The sequence below is a fragment of the Emys orbicularis genome, chromosome 14 (genome assembly GCF_028017835.1).
Source record: "Emys orbicularis isolate rEmyOrb1 chromosome 14, rEmyOrb1.hap1, whole genome shotgun sequence".
Lineage (NCBI taxonomy): Eukaryota > Metazoa > Chordata > Testudines > Emydidae > Emys > Emys orbicularis.
The window spans coordinates 26,026,489-26,047,042 of record NC_088696.1 but is presented as its reverse complement, the minus strand read 5'-3'; the positions used below and the strand labels follow the sequence as shown (position 1 = coordinate 26,047,042).

The 20,554-nt window shown below is 41.4% G+C and overlaps 1 protein-coding gene across 1 annotated transcript in view; it reads left to right on the top strand.

The window, feature by feature from the left end:
* Positions 1-20,554, top strand: part of LOC135888660 (ATP-binding cassette sub-family C member 12-like) — a 100,585-nt gene that overhangs the window by 60,523 nt on the left and 19,508 nt on the right. Inside the window, exons 15-20 of the mRNA XM_065416394.1 lie at positions 9,282-9,416; positions 9,520-9,622; positions 9,703-9,774; positions 14,596-14,685; positions 16,065-16,168; positions 19,440-19,646. Coding sequence (XP_065272466.1) covers positions 9,282-9,416; positions 9,520-9,622; positions 9,703-9,774; positions 14,596-14,685; positions 16,065-16,168; positions 19,440-19,646 — 711 coding nt within the window. The remainder of the gene's footprint in view (positions 1-9,281; positions 9,417-9,519; positions 9,623-9,702; positions 9,775-14,595; positions 14,686-16,064; positions 16,169-19,439; positions 19,647-20,554) is intronic.

Here is a 20,554-nt window from a genome sequence, read left to right as displayed (position 1 = left end):
CATATTCTTCACAACTCAGAGATAGATGTAGGTTTCATTTTTAGAAGGTACGCACTATACATTTTTAAAGTGATTTATTTTGAAAACTTTTCAGATTAGTTTTACAGCTATATCAGAAAATTTTAATTTACCAAAGGTAATTGAAGCAGATATTTATGAAGTCATTGGGAGGTGAACTATCTCCAATTCAACAGGTTAATCATTAATATTTGGAGGATTTTCTTGCCATGCTGTATTAGGAGGAGAATATCACCAGACAGACATTTAAATTGTTTTATTTAACTAAAACAGCAATGTTATGTATTCTGGATTTTTTTCTTCAACAGCAAACATATAATATTTTAACAAAACAAGCATATGAATTTTTGAATTTAGTTAAACATTCAAGTTTTTTAAAATCAGGTTTGTTTTTGTTAAAATTGATTTTAACTAAAATAGTTAAATGAAATATTTAAAAAACAAAAACAAAAATTAACTATGTCAGCCAGGTCAACATGAGAAACTTAAAATATTGGTTTCTGCAGTTAATTCAGTCGTCTTCACCTTCATTTTCCTGTTTGTTCATAATCTGGAAAAGAAAAACAAGCTTTCCTGCTTTTTCAGGTCCCAAACGATTTCTCAATTTGGAATGAATTAGTCCAAAGGCAGAAAATATTCTTTCTACACCGGCAGAAGAAGCTACTGCTGTTAAAAGTGAGATTATCACTTCAACAGTCTCTGAATCCAAGTGATTAAGTGACTTCCATCAGTTCACTGGTGTGACTTTCTTTAAAACATCATCAGCAAACATATTGCTTGAACGGTTCACCCTTAGCTCTGAAGTTTATTATAATTGGCATTATGGAGGGATTATTCCTGGATGTCCTTGTCATAGCCAACTCCTCTTCTTCAGCAGCTAAGGTTTGACCCTGGTACTGAATATTGAGAATATCTGCAAGAAAATGAGCTCGAGATAGTGCTTGTCCCATTCATTTTTTTAATGTTTGTAATTTTAACTCTGTCTTTGCATATTTCTCTTTTTAAGATCTCACTCAGTTTCTTCCAAATTTCAACAGCGTCAGCAATAAAACAGCTATTTCCCTGCATTTTGTTCAAGACTACAGAAATAGGCTTCAGGATACTCAGCATATGTTCAACATTTCTCTTAAGCCCAATGTTGAGAACGTTGGCTAAGACAGTGCCATCTATTTTTTCACGATTTTGTTCACAAACTGTCATCAGATTAGGTCAGTTCTTGATATAGTGCTCAAAATAGTCCACTACTGAGTTCCATCGCACGTCTTGTGGGAGAGTTAGCGTGGTTCCTCCCACTTTTTTCAGAGCAGCTGCTGCAAAGTGGTTGTTATGGAAGTATTTTGCAATTTCAACAACATTAGCCTTTATTTCTGGAACACTGAAGTCTTTGGCTTGGAGGTGCATCAAATGAGCATTGCAACCTTATGTTATTAGTTTGGAACTCTCTTCACGATCTTCTAAATTTCTTCTCATCTTGGATACATTTGCAGCATGGTCTGTGACCAAGCTGCGTACTAGACACTTTAATTTTCTTTCACAGTTTGTTATAGCTTTTACTGCTACTTCTTGTAAGTATTCTGCTGTGTGTGCATTTTCTGATGTATCAATTGTTTCTGTAAGGAAGACATTCCCTTCTTCTGTTGTCAGACAAGCACATACAACAGGATCATTGTGGACATTGCTCCACCCATCAAGACTCAGGTTAACAATTTCACCCTCTAGACCTTTTGCACACTGCTCAATTTCTCTTTCATACACTTTATGCAGCAATTTGCCTGTGACATCTGCTCTGTTGGGTGGACTGTATCCTGGTCTTAATGACTGAACCATGTTAATGAAGTGTGGGTTCTCAATCATACAGAAAGGAGAGTTTGTTGCATAAACAAACTGGGCAATTTTTTCATCAATTACCTCTTTTTGTAATCTGCTGGTTCTTATCACAAACTTATCTATGGTTGTTTCTGGATGATGGAGATGTTCGTTCTTTTTGCTACAGGTGATATACTGTGGCTATGTGACATACATGATGTGACTGAAACACTAACACTGGCAGATAACTCTGAAACTATAGAAAATGATGGTGATCTTGAAGGTGGATAGTTTTCAGAATCCTGTATGTTGAGGATGGATTCTCCTAAACAAAATAAGTCAGTGCAGTTATTTAATTATGATTACCATACTGCTCATTTAGTTTTACTCATTGCATTCACTGACACTCAGTACTACTTTAAAGGTGAAATTGTAAAAGGAAGATCTGCCTATTTCAGCTATTTATTTTTTATCACAACTGCATCTAAAATTATAGTACCATAGAGTAACAACTATATTTTTTGCTCAGTGCTTAAGAAACAAGTATGAAATAAAAAAAGTTTACCAACCTGATGATCCTGCATGTTCAGACATGTTCCTTTCATCATCTTCAACGCAGCTTACTCCTGAGAAGGAACACTTCTCATGATGTCATTTCATTCGGGCAATCAGGCCTTGCATTTCTTTGTTGTACTGTTTGCATTTTGCATGCATGCCTGTCTTACCCAGAGCTAGAGGAACTTCATAAAAATATTCCCAAACTGGGACTCTTTTGCGGCCTGATGCCATTGTAGGTTTTCCCTTCTAGTGAGAGAATGGTATGGTAGAGCTCAAATCAATGAAGGCTACCCTCAGAAAGACCTCAAGACTTCTGGAATATGCTGCTCAAACAGTTTCACTTTTGTTTCTACTGCCCGTCCCTCCCTTCTCACATCTCCAGATTTCTTCTCCTTGTCCAGATCTATTCTGCCCCCAACAATCTTCTATTCATTGAACTTTTTGTAACTTAGCACTTTTAGAAAGAGGTAAGGGATTGACTCTGTGTACACAAATTTGCAGAGAGACAGTAGGGTTGAGGTCTGTTATTTCTCACCTCTACTTATTCATTTAAAAACATTTTTGCTGTTAACAAGCATGTTATCTCTGGAGACACAAATCCACAGTTTGAGAACTGCAAAACTAAGCATCTCTGATGGTATCTTCTAGACTGAGCACTGAGTCCCATTGGGTGGATAGAAAGATTAACCTAAATAATCTATACAGAAGCCCCTGGAACCCCATAAGATTGGGTCTCTAATCCATGAACTATTGGAACTCATTTACAAAACTTTTCTTAAACATTACATGAATATATTGTATCATACTATAGAATTAGAATTTATCATTCCTATTTCATGATGAGATATCATTGAGCTATAATGTATCTATCTTTAGATAGGTTTCTTCCTCAAAAAGCATTTTATCAAAAAAATCCGATTTAAATTAAAAAAATCCAATTTTTTTTATTTTTTTGAAAATATCATTGATTTTTATCCACCCTGCTCCTGGGGGCCAATTCATTCGAATTACACAATGTAGTGTCTACACTATCCCTATGTCAACACGTGGATGTCGAATCAAGTGCTATGCCTCTCGTGGAGGTGGAGTACAGAAGTTGACTTTACAGACCACTTAGATCAGTGGAAGGGACTCAGTAGCATAGACACACACATTATTAGATCGACATAATGAGGCTTATGTTGACCTAAGTTTGTAGTGTAGACCAGGCCAAAGTCTCCGCTCCCGGGAGGAGAGTGCTGACTGCAAAGCTAATTCCTTTCGCAGCTTCAGTCACTCTGGCTCTGGGATAGAACTCTACCACCCAGGCTGCTTCCCTGGAGTCCTTTCAGACCCTGCTTCAAAGCCTTCCACAGGAACCCAACTTGCTCCCTGTGATTACCCCCCCAACTGAGCTTTCTTAGTCCTGAGGCCCAGCTGTTTCATGCTATCACTTGACCCCAATTAATCTAGCTCCCTCAGGCTGGGAAGCAGCTAATTAATTACACCGCAGATGAGCTGACTGAACAGGGCTAAGGTGACCATACATCCCATTTTGGCAGGGGCAGTCCCTTTTTTAAGCCCTGTCCTGGCTGTTCCAACTTTTTTTGGCGAAACTGTACATTTATTGCATTTGCTCTTGCCAGCTGAGGAATGCGTGGGGAGGGTGGGGATGAGTGGCAATGCCAGCCCTGCACGAGAGGGAGGGCTCGGGAGAGAGGCTCTGCATGGGCAGGCGTCAGGGGGCCTTGGGCTAGCCCCGCATGCAGTGGGTAGAGGGGGGCCTCAGGCCAAATAGAGTAGAGGGGGGCACTGGCAGCAGGGGGGCTCGGGCAGAGGGCACGGGAGTTCAAGACAGCTCTGCGTGTAGGCAGACGGCAGTGGGGCTCGGGCCAGCCCCACACATGGGAGAGAAAGGGAGGCCTCAGGCCGGCCCCATCAGCACCAGGCAGGTAGGGGTGGGGCGGAGGGGGGGGTCTCAGGTTGGCCTAGTGTCCTGTTTTCCCTTTGGGAAAATATGGTCATCCTAAACAGGGCTGACTACCCGCAGGCCTTTTGGCCCTTAAGGGGCAGGCCACCCTGCTAGAGCCATGCACCCAAGCATACCCAATAACCTGGTGGTTAGGGCATCCTCCTAGGATGTGGGCAACACAGGTGCAAGTCCCTGCTCTGTCTGATTCAGGCCAGAGACTTGAACCTGGATCTCCCATGTCCCCACTGAGAGCCCTTGCTAGTGGGTGTTCTGGGAACAGGCACAAAACTTCAAAAGCTCTTGGGTTTGTCCCAACGCAGAAAAGAATAAGCATTTGAAATCTTAAATTGTTTTTTGCAAGGCAGGAAAAACTTTCCCCTCCAAGCTCTACCTCCAGGCTTACCAGACATACAGTACAAAGCCTTGTGTTTGAGCAGACATCTCTCTGCAGTCTAAAGTACTGTGCTTCAAGCCCCTCCTCCTTCCATTAACAAAGTAGGGAAATGTCTCCCTTTTGAAAGTCATAATTTTCAATAAATCTTAATTAAAGCACAGATGTCCTTGTTCAGCATTAGAGCCTTTATACTGGAATGCATTTCTCATAGCTTCCTAATGGCAAATATGTCTCAGGAGTTGTTTTTTTGTTTGATCTAATACACCCATTTCATTTTTCACTTTTGTTTTTGTTTTTGTTGCTAGTAATATAAAAGCAATGTACCAGCAGGTGGCACAGCAGCAACATTTTACACTACCTTGAAGCAAAAGCTGGAGGAGAATGTCCTACACTAATGGAAGACATTAGCGTCGCATGTAGTAAATGCCAAAATCTAAATTAATGCAACATTAAGGTTGGTCTGATAAAAGAAAAGAAAAAGTCAGGAAATGCAAAATGTGAGGTTCCTACAGCAATGTTAACTTGGCCACTCTGCCCAACCTGTATATTTGTGTTTAACATTTAACAACATAAATAGAAATGTAGAAAAACAAGAAGAGACAAACCTACATATGTATACCTTAGTTGATTTGACATTGCTGTAGAAGCCTTTGCTTTGCTTGATTTTTTAAAAACTTTTTATTTTAGCAGGCATCCTTCATAATACATTAATATAGCTGGCCTCATTTATAGAATCATAGAAGATTAGGGTTAGAAGAGACCTCAGGAGGTCATCCAGTCCAACCCCCTGCTCAAAGCAGGACCAACACCAACTAAATCATCCCAGCCAGGGCTTTGTCAAGCCGGGCCTTAAAAACCTCTAAGGATGGAGATTCTACCATCTCCCTAGGTAACCCATTCCAGTGCTTCACCACCCTCCTACTGAAATAGTTTTTCCTAATATCCAACCTAGATCTCCCCCACCGCAACTTGAGACCATTGCTCCTTGTTCTGTCATCTGCCACCACTGAGAACAGTCGAGTTCCATCCTCTTTGGAACCCTCCTTCAGGTAGCTGAAGGCTGCTATCAACCCCCCCACCCCTCACTCTTCTCTTCTGCAGACTAAACAAGCCCAGTTCCCTCAGCCTCTCCTCATAAGTTATGTGCCCCAACCCCCAGATCATTTTCGTTGCCCTCCGCTGGACTCTCTCCAATTTGTCCACATCCTTTCTGTAGTGGGGGCCCCAAAACTGGATGCAGTACTCCAGATGTGGCCTCACCAGTGCCGAATAGAGGGGAATAATCACTTCCCTCGATCTTCTGGCAATGCTCCTACTAATGCAGCCCAATATGCCGTTAGCCTTCTTGGCAACAAGGGCACACTGCTGACTCACATCCAGCTTCTCATCCACTGTAATCCTCAGGTCCTTTTCTGCAGAACTGCTGCTTAACCAGTCGGTCCCCAGCCTGTAGCGGTGCATGGGATTCTTCCATCCTAAGTGCAGGACTCTGCACTTGTCCTTGTTGAACCTCATCAGATTTCTTTTGGCCCAATCCTCCAATTTGTCTCAGTCACACTGGACCCTATCCCTACCCTCCAGCGTATCTACCTCTCCCCCCAGCTTAGTGTCATCTGCAGACTTGCTGAGGGTGCAGTCCATCCCATCATCCAGATAATTAATAAAGATGTTGAACAAAACAGGCCCCAGGACCGACCCCTAGGGCACTCCGCATGATACCGGCTGCCAACTAGACATCGAGCCATTGATCACTACCTGTTGAGCCCGACAATCCAGCCATCTTTCTATCCACCTTATAGTCCATTCATCCAATTCATACTTTGCCTTTTTCCAATCATCCGGGACCTCCCCCGCTTGCCACAAGTTTTCAAAGATAATGGCCAATGGCTCTGCAATCACATCAGCCAATTCCCTCAGCACCCTTGGATGCATTAGATCTGGACACATGGATTTGTGCCTGTCCAGCTTTTTTAAATAGTCCTTAACCTGTTCTTTCACCACTGAGGGCTGCTCACCTCCTCCCCATACCGTGTTGCCCAGGACAACAGTGTGGGAGCTGACCTTGTCTGTGAAGACCGAGGCAAAAAAAGCATTGAGTGCTTCAGCTTTTTCCACATCATCTGTAACTAGGTTGCCTCCCCCAATCATTAAGGGTCCCACACTTTCCCTGACCTTTTTCTTGTTGCTAACATACCTGTAGAAACCCTTCTTGTTACCCTTCAAATCCCTTGCTAGCTGCAACTCCAGTTGTGTTTTGGCCTTCCTGATTACACCCCTGCATGCTCGAGCAATATTTTTATACTCCTTCCTAGTCATCTGTCCAAGTTTCCACTTCTTGTAAGCTTCCTTTTTGTGTTTAAGCTCAACAAAGATTTCACTGTTAAGCCAAGCTGGTCGCCTGCCATATTTGCTATTCTTTCTGGACATTGGGATGGTTTGTTCCTGTGTCCTCAATAAGGCTTCTTTAAAATACAGTCAGCTTTCCTGGACTTCTTTCCCCCTCATATTAGCCTCCCAGGGGATCCTGTCCATCAGTTCCCTAAGAGAGTCAAAGTCTGCTTTTCTGAAGTCCAGGGTCTGTATTTTTCTACTCTTCTTTCTTCCTTTTGTGAGGATCCTGAACTCAGCCTCTCATGGTGACTGCTGCCCAGGTTGCCACCCACTTCTACTTCCCCTACCAATTCTTCCCTGTTTGTAAGCAGCAGGTCAAGAGGAGAACGGCCCCTGGTTGGTTTCTCCAGTAGTTGCACCAGGAAGTTGTCCCCAACATGCTCCAAAAACTTCTTGGATTGTCTGTGCACTGCTGTATTGCTCTCCCAGCAGATGTCAGGGTGATTGAAGTCCCCATTAGAACCAGGGCCTGTGTTCTTATCTTCCTAAATTATTTCCTAAAGAAAAAAACTCTGTGGTGATGGTGAAAATGCACCAGTGCATACTTCCAGGAGACAGTGATATGAGTGCGCTTCAAGAACTGAACTCATACGTTGCACTTATTTGGAGCTGAGAAAAACTGCACTATTGCCTCCTTGAAATCAACTGGGGGTGGCTGGGGCAAGGACTTGCTTATACAATCTGGAATGCTCTCAAAGAGGGAAGTGGGGGGAGATTGTGCGCCAAAAAATTCTACATGGCTGTTCTGGTGCCACAGTGGCCTCTGTTGGGTGAAAGGCAGAACTGCAGCACTTCTTAGGCAGAATGTATTTTCTGCAGGAAAAAAAATTCTGCGCCGAACATCAATTCTGCGCGTACATAGTGGTGCAGTATTCTCCCAGGAGTAATAGTCACCTACTTCAAATTTCTCAGGTTCTTTAGGTCCCAGTACATTCTGGGGCACAAAACCCCAGAGCCCAGATCTGAACTGAATGTATAATGTAATGATCACATATTGACATGTCTTTTGGGGAGAGAGTAAGGGGCCTGCCAACTTGTCAAGAAGTACAGTTTGACAGAAAAGGCTGAGGAAAGGTGATTGTTGAAGTTAATTTTCTAAGAGACTCATGGGGCAAAACTAATCCCCAGCACCCAAGGAAGGGAAGAAGAATACTCTCATCAAGGCAATGAAATTACAGTGGAGCCAGAGCCACTCCATGAAGCCAGTAGGGTGAAGAGAACTTGCAGAGGCATGGTGCATCCCTCTGCAGTTTGAACATCCCCCCATGCCTCTAGTGCAGCAGCCACACCAGTTTTGCTGCTGTACCTGTACCAGTGAAGGCAGGATTTGCCCTTTATGTGCAGAACTGTGACACTAATAACTTGGGGAGATTTGGTTCAGATTTGTCAAAGACAGAATAAATAGAAATCCAATTAGTAAATTAAGTGCATCAGACCTGCCCTGGCCCCTGCTCTGCACTGCCATTCAGTTGGCCTAAAGAGGTTGGAAAGAAAACATAAGCAGTCAGCTTGGAAACCCTCTGCCAAGGAGAAATTCTTGGGTGGAGTACAGCCACCATAGCCAGTTGTTATGCTATCTCTCGTCAGGAACTTACAGAGGGGACATGTTGAGGTCATGCCAAGAAGGGTGTGTGACCAGAGTGCCACTGTGCTCTGACAATCTCCAATTGATATATCAGATCCTTGGAATCATAGCTAGCCCTTAGGCTCCACTAAACTACACAGGGTCCAGCACAGAACCAGCCCCAGGGTTATAGAAAGTGCCCTTTTCACAGTTCTTCCTCTCAGTGGCCCTCACCATTTATAAGCACAGCTAAGGAATGAATCCATTATGTTGGCTAAATTAAAGGGAAGAGCATCAAGTTCAGTGGAGCCCAAACAAGCTATTTTTGTAATTTAGGCTGAATTTTTGAAACAAAATTGATCGTATTGGAAAGCAATTTTAAAATAATTCCTTTACACAATTAATTGTGGAGTACAGACAGAGGCATAGACACCTGCATGAATGTAGTAAATGAACATAGAATTGCTGATGTTTTCCCAACTGTGAAATGAAACCTGTTAATTACCATCATTCACTTTGAAGACACTACGCGCATGCATTTATTTCCAATGCAGTTACAATATTTATGGAATTAATGGTCCACTCTTAAAAATCTGTAGTATTTAGAATTCTGTGATGAAGTCATTTTATTAGAAGATGGAGAAATATATGAAAGGGGAACTCACAAAGATTTAATGAAAGAAAAAGGACGCTATGCTCAGCTAATTCAAAACCTCTATATGGAGCAAGCAAAGGTAACAGTTAGCCCTTACTCTTAAACATATTCTGCTTTTACATGCCTTAGAATATTGAAAATAGGGTTTCAGATCTCACAAGTAAATTTTTCTTATTTTACAGGACCCAGAAATTATTTTGACTGGATCAATGAAAGAACCAACGAGCAAAACTCAGGATAAGAGTGATTCCTCAGGAAGTTCTTATGGAGGAATTGAAAATCCTGGTAATGTATTTTAGGACAATAATCAGAATTGCCTATACTCTGTTGTTTAAAAAAGACTAACTGTTCTTTCATACACATACCTTTTGTTATGTCTGATGAAGAAATCATCATAAAGGAACCTGAAAGAGACCCACAAAGGGGAAATAACACAGGTATGCTACAAAGATTCACTTGTGCATCTTTCCAAATTGTTGCTTTAAAAAAATTAATTTAATTGTATATTAATATAGATTTCTGATTTGAAAGAGATTGCTGCATTCAAAATGTGCTGTATCCATCAACTAGTTTCTGTTCCTCAGATCCTCTTGCCTGCGCTGATTAGTTGCGCTTTTAGGGATGACATTGTCTTTTTGCTCTGTTTGTACAGCACAATGGGATGTTGGTGCATTACTGCAAAACAAATAATTATTCTAAAATAATAAAATTGCCTTTCCTGACCTGATGGGCAGAGAGGCAGATCAATCATCATTGCCGCCTCACTTTTTGGAACAGTTTTAGATTAATTTAATATTTGTGAAAAATGCCACACTGAGAATACTGTAAGCTGATGTCTTCCCTTTAGAACAAACAGGGCCGGCTCCAGACACCAGACCAGCAAGCAGGTGCTTGGGGCGGCCAACGGAACGGGGTGGCATGTCCGACTCCTCGGCGGCAATTCGGCGGCGGGTCCCTCTGTCCCTCTCGGAGGGAAGGACCTCCTGCCGAATTGCCGCCGAAGGATGAAGCGGCGGCGGTAGAGCTCCCGCCGAAGTGCTGCCAATCGCGGCTTTTTTTTTCCCGCCACTTGGGGCGGCAAAAACGCTGGAGCCGGCCCTGGGAACAAGCATAACACAGACACTTGCAGTGCAAGCATCCCCACATTTGCTCTGCCACTGTGCCTTCACTCTATTGTAGACCAACTGAGGCATTGCTGGAGAGGTAGTAAGTCTGAGTGGGGGGTTTTCTAATGAGACTCCCAGTAAGAGAGTCCTACCTCCACCTTCCATGTTGGTGGGGTGAAGCAACCTGAGAGACGTTTTTTCAACTTGGTTGGAGGAATAGGAGCAACTTTGAAATGTATTAAATGTAACTTGTGGAAGAGTGGGGTTGTGGCTAAAAAAGTGCAGGGAGGAGAGAGAGAAGATAAGACACAGCCCATTTTGTTATCTGTCCTGAAAGATGAAAATTTTTAAGCACTGACACTGTTCCTTCATTTGCATAGCTGACACTGTCACTTATAAGAACATCTCTCACAAATATGAATAAGTTAAAATTACCTTGGCTAAACTGCCAGCCAGAGCCTTCAGTAGAACCAAAGGTCACAGTATTAATGCTGAACAGAAGTTTCTCATTTGTATCGCCCAAAGTGGCTGGAACTGTTATTTCAACTGCTCTTAAAATCCTTTCAAGGAAACATAATGGGGTTAGGACAAACAAAAGACACTTTCAAAGCTAAATCAAAGTTACAGGGATGTTATAAAGGAGTGCTTCTCAAAGTCGGGCCTCTGCTTGTTCAGGGAAAGCCCCTGGTGGTCCGGGCCGGTTTGTTTATCTGCCGCGTCCGCAAGTTCGGCCGATCGCGGCTCCCACTGGCCGCGGTTCGCTGCTCCAGGCCAATGGGGGCTGTGGGAAGTGGCGCGGGCCGAGGGATGTGCTGGCCGCCCTTCCCGCAGCCCCCATTGGCCTGGAGCAGCAAACCGCGGCCAGTGGGAGCCGCAATCGGCCGAACCTGCGGACGCGGCAGATAAACAAACCGGCCCAGACTGCCAGGGGCTTTCCCTCCACAAACGGTGGACCAGCTTTGAGAAGCACTGTTGTAAAGGACTAATATAGACAGCAAATTACTTTTTAGCTAAAAAACCTCTCCCTTCACATCAAATTCTATACATTAGCAGTGTAGTGATATACACAGTTTTATAACTGTCTTAGGTGGAGCAGAAAAATTTGGTTTCTTATTCTGCTTTAGCATGCATATTGCTCTGTCAAGGATGAGGAAGAAGAACAGGAATGTCAATAGAGTTTTGCATTCAAACCTATGTGCTATCGATCATTTTTAGCAAATCCATATAATTTACATTTTAATTCTCATCATGATTTTCTAGTCATTCAAAAACCATTATAAAACTGGAGGGAGCATTTACCATATGGCAGCATCCAGAGGCAGTGGGGATTCTTTAAAAGAAGGAATACATTTCACTGAGTTTCTTATGAAGCTACAAATATGTATTTTAGCACATAGAGTCTTTTATTTTGGTTTAACACGCCCAGGATTCCTTAAAAATAACAGGAGTACTTGTGGCACCTTAGAGACTAACAAATTTATTAGAGCATAAGCTTTCGTGGGCTACAACCCACTTCTTCGGATGCATATAGAGTGAACCATATATTGAGGAGATATATATACACACACATACAGAGAGCATGAACAGGTGGGAGTTGTCTTACCAACTCTGAGAGGCCAATTAAGTAAGAGAAAAAAAACTTTTGAAGTGATAATCAAGATGGTTCAGTACAGACAGTTTGATAAGAAGCAAGTGTGAAAATACTTACAAGGGGAGATAGATTCAATGTTTGTAATGGCTCAGCCATTCCCAATCCCTATTTAGCCCTGAGTTGATTGTGTCTAGTTTGCATATCAATTCCAGCTCAGCAGTCTCTCGTTGGAGTCTGTTTTTGAAGTTTTTCTGTTTTAAGATAGCCACCCGCAGGTCTATCAAAGAATGGCCAGACAGGTTAAAGTGTTCTCCCACTGGTTTTTGAGTATTATGATTCCTGATGTCAGATTTGTGTCCATTAATTCTTTTGCGTAGAGACTGTCCGGTTTGGCCAATGTACATGGCAGAGGGGCATTGCTGGCACATGATGGCATATATCACATTGGTAGATGTGCAGGTGAACGAGCCACTGATGGTATAGCTGATGTGATTAGGCCCTATGATGGTGTCACTTGAATAGATATGTGGACAGAGTTGGCATCGGGCTTTGTTACAAGGATAGGTTCCTGGGTCAGTGTTTTTGTTCAGTGATGTGTGGTTGCTGGTGAGTATTTGCTTTAGGTTGGGGGGTTGTCTGTAAGCGAGGACAGGTCTGTCTCCCAAGATCTGTGAGAGTAAAGGATCATCTTTCAGGATAGGTTGTAGATCTCTGATGATGCGCTGGAGAGGTTTTAGTTGGGGGCTGAAGGTGACAGCTAGTGGTGTTCTGTTATTTTCTTTGTTGGCCCTGTCTTGTAGGAGGTGACTTCTGGGTACTCGTCTGGCTCTGTCAATCTGTTTTTTCACTTCAGCAGGTGGGTATTGTAGTTTTAAGAATGCTTGATAGAGATCTTGTAGGTGCTTGTCTCTATCTGAGGGATTGGAGCAAATGCGGTTATATCTTAGAGCTTGGCTGTAGACAATGGATCGTGTGGTGTGTCCTGGATGGAAGCTGGAGGCATGTAGGTAAGTGTAGCGGTCAGTAGGTTTCCGGTACAGGGTGGTATTTATGTGACCATCGCTTATTAGCACAGTAGTGTCCAGGAAATGGACCGCTTGTGTGGATTGATCTAGGCTGAGGTTGATGGTGGGATGGAAATTATTGAAATCATGGTGGAATTCCTCAAGGGCTTCTTTTCCATGGGTCCAGATGATGAAGATGTCATCAATGTAGCGCAAGTAGAGTAGGGGCGTTAGGGGACGAGAGCTAAGGAAGCGTTGTTCTAAGTCAGCCATAAAAATGTTGGCATACTGCGGGGCCATGCGGGTACCCATAGCAGTGCCGCACCACACGATCCATTGTCTACAGCCAAGCTCTAAGATATAACCGCATTTGCTCCAATCCCTCAGATAGAGACAAGCACCTACAAGATCTCTATCAAGCATTCTTAAAACTACAATACCCACCTGCTGAAGTGAAAAAACAGATTGACAGAGCCAGACGAGTACCCAGAAGTCACCTCCTACAAGACAGGGCCAACAAAGAAAATAACAGAACACCACTAGCTGTCACCTTCAGCCCCCAACTAAAACCTCTCCAGCGCATCATCAGAGATCTACAACCTATCCTGAAAGATGATCCTTTACTCTCACAGATCTTGGGAGACAGACCTGTCCTCGCTTACAGACAACCCCCCAACCTAAAGCAAATACTCACCAGCAACCACACATCACTGAACAAAAACACTGACCCAGGAACCTATCCTTGTAACAAAGCCCGATGCCAACTCTGTCCACATATCTATTCAAGTGACACCATCATAGGGCCTAATCACATCAGCTATACCATCAGTGGCTCGTTCACCTGCACATCTACCAATGTGATATATGCCATCATGTGCCAGCAATGCCCCTCTGCCATGTACATTGGCCAAACCGGACAGTCTCTACGCAAAAGAATTAATGGACACAAATCTGACATCAGGAATCATAATACTCAAAAACCAGTGGGAGAACACTTTAACCTGTCTGGCCATTCTTTGACAGACCTGCGGGTGGCTATCTTAAAACAGAAAAACTTCAAAAACAGACTCCAACGAGAGACTGCTGAGCTGGAATTGATATGCAAACTAGACACAATCAACTCAGGGCTAAATAGGGATTGGGAATGGCTGAGCCATTACAAACATTGAATCTATCTCCCCTTGTAAGTATTTTCACACTTGCTTCTTATCAAACTGTCTGTACTGAACCATCTTGATTATCACTTCAAAAGTTTTTTTTCTCTTACTTAATTGGCCTCTCAGAGTTGGTAAGACAACTCCCACCTGTTCATGCTCTCTGTATGTGTGTGTATATATATCTCCTCAATATATGGTTCACTCTATATGCATCCGAAGAAGTGGGTTGTAGCCCACGAAAGCTTATGCTCTAATAAATTTGTTAGTCTCTAAGGTGCCACAAGTACTCCTGTTATTTTTGCGGATACAGACTAACACGGCTGCTACTCTGAAACCAGGATTCCTTGATATTGGGTCAAAATTTTGTTACACGAATGTATGCTTTTTGTTTGTGTGGTAGCTCCTGTAAACCAACTTGTTAAAAAAGAGGAAAAACAAGAAGGCTCAGTGACATGGAAAACCTATCACGCTTATATTAAGGCATCTGGAGGTACATTCTGCAAAAATGTCTTTATACTGAATTTGCTTTTTTTCCCTTTGATATTTCCATGTTTAAAGCTAGGATTCCTTTCCAATGTTTTTCCCTAAATCTAAACTCTAATATTTCAGTTTCAGATTGCCTCATTCTTGATCTCTGTTAAAGTTTCCTGCTTTAATCTTATTGAAATTAGACAAACACACAAAACAATGGTTGCATTTCTCAAGAAACAAAGCATTGTAATCTCCTGATATATTTATAACCTAGAATTGCAGATCACTGGGTTTTATAGAGAAATTGAGTAATTGAGTAATAATTTAAGATATTCTGACATTTATTAGAGAGAAAATTTGAAACGTTCTAGTCAGAGCGGAGCCTGAAAAGCAAAATTTGGATCTAGATTGGGATTTCAAGATTGAAGTTTGGAATAGTTCACATCTGGGTTTTGGTCCAGCTCATTAGATAGAGAAGTCAGCAGTGAAATTCAGGTCTGGATCGGGTTCAGATTTACACACCCCACAGATTTCCAGGGTGTTTGTGAGATTTTGCTTTAAGACAACTTCTAATCCTACAATTATATAGGAAAATTGTGTTTATGTAAATACGTACGCATATTTTTACCCTTAAGATTTTACCTCGCTGATATAAAACATACTGTCTGGGCCTATGGTTAGCCATGGGCACAATTACTGTGCCTGTAAAAGTGCACACACAACTATTTGACCACAAATCCCATATATGCATATGCAAACAAGCATTTATGTTCACAGATCACATAGTAACATACATAAATGAGAGTGAGACCCACTTACCAGATTTTAAATATGAATTATTAATCCTTATAACCCCTTTTGGGTTCATAGCCAGGGAGCATTGCCCACTATTTCAATGCTGGTTCATTTAGTAAGAATCATGTGGTGTGTGTGTGCAGTGAGTACGCATAGATTTTAATATGTACATCAAGTGTTTTCCCAAGCATTAATTTACTAACAGATTCTGAAACCCACACTCACAATCATTAACATTTTGTACAGTCAGACTGCTCACTTGAATAAGAGCTACTTAATATGAGCAAGGATTGCAGAATCTGGCCCTTAGCCACCATTCTGGAAAATACCAAAAACAATTAATATCAGTTCCCCTTCTCTGGGCTAATGGGTTAAATTCAGAAACCCCTATTCAGTTTTTACCTTGATCTTTACTTCAAGATTTAACTCCTTGTCCCCACGTTCTTGTAAATGGCAGTTCTGCACCTATAGGAAGAGAAGAATAAATACAGATTAAACAATAAAGTCTTTGCTGAGAAGCTACACAACAGAGTACATGAGTATAGTATGTTTAACCATTCTTACACCATCAGTTATTTGTCTAGTCTTTTGTTCCATTTGCAGGTTTCATACTGTCTTCCTTTGTTGTACTTCTCTTTATTTTGATGATTGGCTGCTCAACCTTCAGCAATTGGTGGTTAAGTTTCTGGCTAGAACAGGGCTCAGGGGTAAGTGTAACAATTTAATTGTAAATTTCTGCTCCTTAAAAACAGAGTTGCACATATATTTGAAGTATTTAATATGAATAATAAAGCTCAACTCCAGCATCTGTAGCATTAAGACAGTTGCTGTATGGCTTCCTTCAAACCCTGCTTCAGATGAAATTCTTATTTGTCTTAATTTCTTCCCATCTCAATTGCAGTTCCTTTTAAAATGGTTTTCATAAATCCTCTCTCTCTAAACTTCAGAGGGCCACTCTCTCTTCCTCTGAACTTTGTTGAACTTGCTCTTGAAAGTGTCCAGTGTGTCATCATTTACACAGTGCTCGTTCAGATTCATATTGCTGAAACTATTTCTTTCTCTCTCTCTGAGCAAATAATGGTGTGATTGCCGCTTTAGCTAGCATGGGTAACAACAGTAGTGAAGATGGGGCAGCACAAGCTTCAACATGGGCTAGCAACCCAAGTGTGTACCCAGGGTTCCTGGTGGGCTTCTACTGGGATGGCTAGCCTGCACTGAACCCTGTGCCACCACATCTTCGCTATTGTTACCCAGGCTAGTTTGATTAGAGCTAGTACCAGTATGCCTATTGGCACTACAATCACCCCTTCATTTGCTGTGTGCACGCTCTCTAAGTAAATGGACCATATCACCCCTGCCACTTTCAGCAGCCTCCTGCACATTCCAATGCAACATTGCCCTCCTGGTCTGCAACACTGTCCCTGGACTCAATCCACACTGTCCCTTTAGCCTCACATTTATCTAATCCCCTCCTATCCCACTCATTCCACCTCTACAATTTTGGGCTCCTCCAGAAGTTAATCTTTCTCTGATGCTGTTGTATGTCCTGTATCTAGGATTCTCTGACATCTCTCTCCAACCCACTGACTCACATACTCACCCTAAATTTCACTTCAAAAACGTTTCCTTCCTCTTTGGCATAGAATGAACTCTCTGTAAAGAACTCAGATAATGCATATTAAGTATGCCATATAAAAATCAAATTGATTGTGTTATATTATATACTCATTGAGGACATACTAGCTAGGAATTCAAAGCTGTGTATATGTCTGATTTATTGCTTCACATTTTTTCACAATGAATATAAATAAGTGGACATGAATCATGTACTGATTTGTATTAGTTTGAGCGCTCTATTGTTGTACATGTTTTACTGGAACAAAATCAGACCTAAATTTCCCATTATCATTAGATAAAAATAATTTAGAGCTAAATTGTGCCTTCTCGCCAGCTGAAGGGCACCAGAGGCCCTGGATCGTAGAGGTACAGTGCCTCCCTGGCAATCCAGTTGCATAGGATTGGGGAGAAGTAATTTGCAACATCCCTTTCTGGGGTCCAGCATCTTGCCCCCTTTGCCAGGCAGCTGACTACCAGAGCTGGCCAGTGCATCAGCCCAGTTTCAAAAGACTGTTGGGGAGAAATTTCTTCTTTCTACTTGTCTTTGCAGCTACGTAAGGCTTAGGCAAGTGTAAAAACTTGCCCCTATGTAGCATAAAAGGGGATTAACTAGCTGACAGTGACTCAACTTTAGGTGTTTGGGTTTTTTAATGACAGAAAAACCTAACAATAATGTAAATGAAAACAGCTTTTGTATAAGGTTCCAGTATGCTGTGTTTATAACCCCAAAACTATAATACAATAATAAATAATAATAATAATAATAATAATAATAACAATACCTAGCTTTTATAGAGTATGTTTCATCAGTAGATCTCAAAATGCTCTACAAAGGAAGTAAGCATCATTAGTAACTTTGTATTCATGCATCAGAACCATGAAGCATAATTTCTAGTAAAAAGGATCAATTTGTTTTCATTCTTCAAGCTAAAGGAAATGCAAAATATGAATATAATTAATGGAGAAAAGTAAAATTGGTTCTTAATAATTTAAGGTGTTATCATTAACAGGTTAAAAATTTGCTTTTTTTAAATAGGGATATCTCTGACAGTGTCCCTGAAAATATAAATAGATATTAATTTTTTCCCTCTTAAATTTACAATATTTAAGATACTTCAAAGGCAAGGAGCTAAAAGACTCCTGATATCTGCAGTTATTTTTTATAAACAAGGGTTAGGCTGACCAAATAAGGTGAAGGTAATTTTTTAAAGGTACAGTGGTGTTTTAAACTCTTGACTTTGCTTTTCCTTATCTGATATACATTTCCACGGAAAAATAAGAATAATTGTCTTTCTGGTAACAGCTTTGTCAATACTACTTCTATTTCCATAAATGTACGTACTGGACGGGAAAAAATAAAGTCAGGGTTATAAACTATTGGCTCTTAACAACATGCCATTACCTTATTTTGAAGAGTTTAAGTAAGAACTCTGACTTCTAGATTTCAGTGGCTGGCTGCCTGCTGAAATATACAAGTATAGGTTTTAAAACCCAACTACAGCTTTCAGGAGGCAAAATTATTACATTTTATATAGCACCATAAATACACATGGTACTTAACAAATCATATTACTAGAGTAACAAGGCTGTGGGACCTAGAAACATCACAGGTGTCACTAAGCTCCACACAATAGTAATTTAAAATTTAATGATAACAACATAGAATGCAGATACTTCTCCAAAAGCACAAGACCCTACCACATGCACAGAGGAGACTCTCCTTTAACAGTTAGTTATAGGGTCCTATGAAATACAGTTGAGCAGTTCTGATTCCATTTAGTGGAGGTAAGTGACACACACATACATGATAACTAGAAAAGTCCAAAAGAATTTAATAGGGATAAAAATAAATTTCTATTCAAATTAGAATGGGAGGATAAGTTGTTAAAAGAAATGAGAGATGAGATGTAGGCAAAAGTGGAACTGTCTAATGAAAATGAATTTTATAAAACTTAAAAAAATACAATAAAAAAAGAGGAAGCTAGTGAAGGGGTACGTGTAACATAGCCAGAGAACTGTTGTTACAAAAATCTGTAGGATTTCAAACTGGAAAATCTTTTTCTTTGCAAAAAGTAATAATGTTGGGTGAGATTGAGTCATTATGGCTGCATGACATCAGTGGATGTGCAGCATTGTGAGGATTTCACTGTGTAAGGGGGGGGGGAAGATTCAAGTGTGGTGTGAAGGTGACATAGTAGCACTATGCCACCCCATCTCTGACTCAGGCATAGGGAAAGTGGTGTAGATGAGGGTATCCCTACACTTTAACTGTCCGATCTTCCTTTATCCCTATCCATTTATCATTTTATCAGTAAAAGCTTTCAAATTTAAATCACTGTATTTTACACATTTGCTTTAAAGACAAACTGCAGCCTCCTGAGTAATGAAACAGAATATCCCATTTGTGACATGGGAAGCATCTCGGATAACCCCAGACTGCACTTTTACCAGTTAGTCTATGGAATGAGCATGGTGACCATGATTGTCCTAAGTATCATCAAAGGGTTTGTTTTCACAAAGACAACGTTAAAGGCTTCTTCAATGTTACATGATGATGTATTTTATAAGGTATGGAAAATACATGGCTTTAACCATTATTATGGGATATTTACCATAATAAGCTTATAAAAGGATGGAGCATGGTTTAGTAGTTACTATTGATGTCTGGGGTCATTGGTTCTGTTGCCAGTTCAGCTGCTGCCTCATTGTGTGACCTTGAGCAGTGCATATGAACATTTTGTGCCTGTTTTTCTATTAAATTATAATGTCTGCCTTCTGAACACAGTTGCTGTAAACTTTAAATTAATGTTCACAAAGTGCTTAGAGCTTCTCAGATGAAAGACTCTATGTAAATGCAAACTATTACTTCTTGCAACTTGGACCTAAAATGATTGCTGTTGAGGGAAACTGCGACATCACCCTGTGACAGCACTGTGCAATTAGATAGAAACACCATACAGATTTTCACCTTCCTCTGAAGCATCAGATATTGGTCTCTGCTGAAGGCATTTTACTAGACAAAAAAGGCACTGGGTAAAATGTTCAAAAGTGCCTAAAAGACAGGAATTCAAATCCAACTGAAAATCACTCCAGGCACTGGAGTCTAAGGGCCAAAGGGTAACATTTTCAAAAGCACCTAAATCCAATTTTCAGAAGTGACGCCAGCTTTACAAAGGTATTTAGGTGTCTAAAGATGCAGATAGTTGCCTAGTGGGCTTTACAAAAGTGCCTAAGCATCTAGGCCATAGGCGCCGACTCCGTGGTTGCTCCAGGGCTGGAGCACACATGGAAAAAAAAATAGTGGGGCTCAGCACCCACTGGCAGGCCCTGTCAATCAGCTCCTCTCCCTCCCCTCCAGTGCCTCCTGCCTGCTGCTGATCAACTGTTCAGCAGCGGGCAGGAGGCGCTGGGGGGGAGGAGCGGAGGCAGGAAGAAGCAGAGTGAGGGCAGGACACACTCAGGGGAGGAACGGGGTG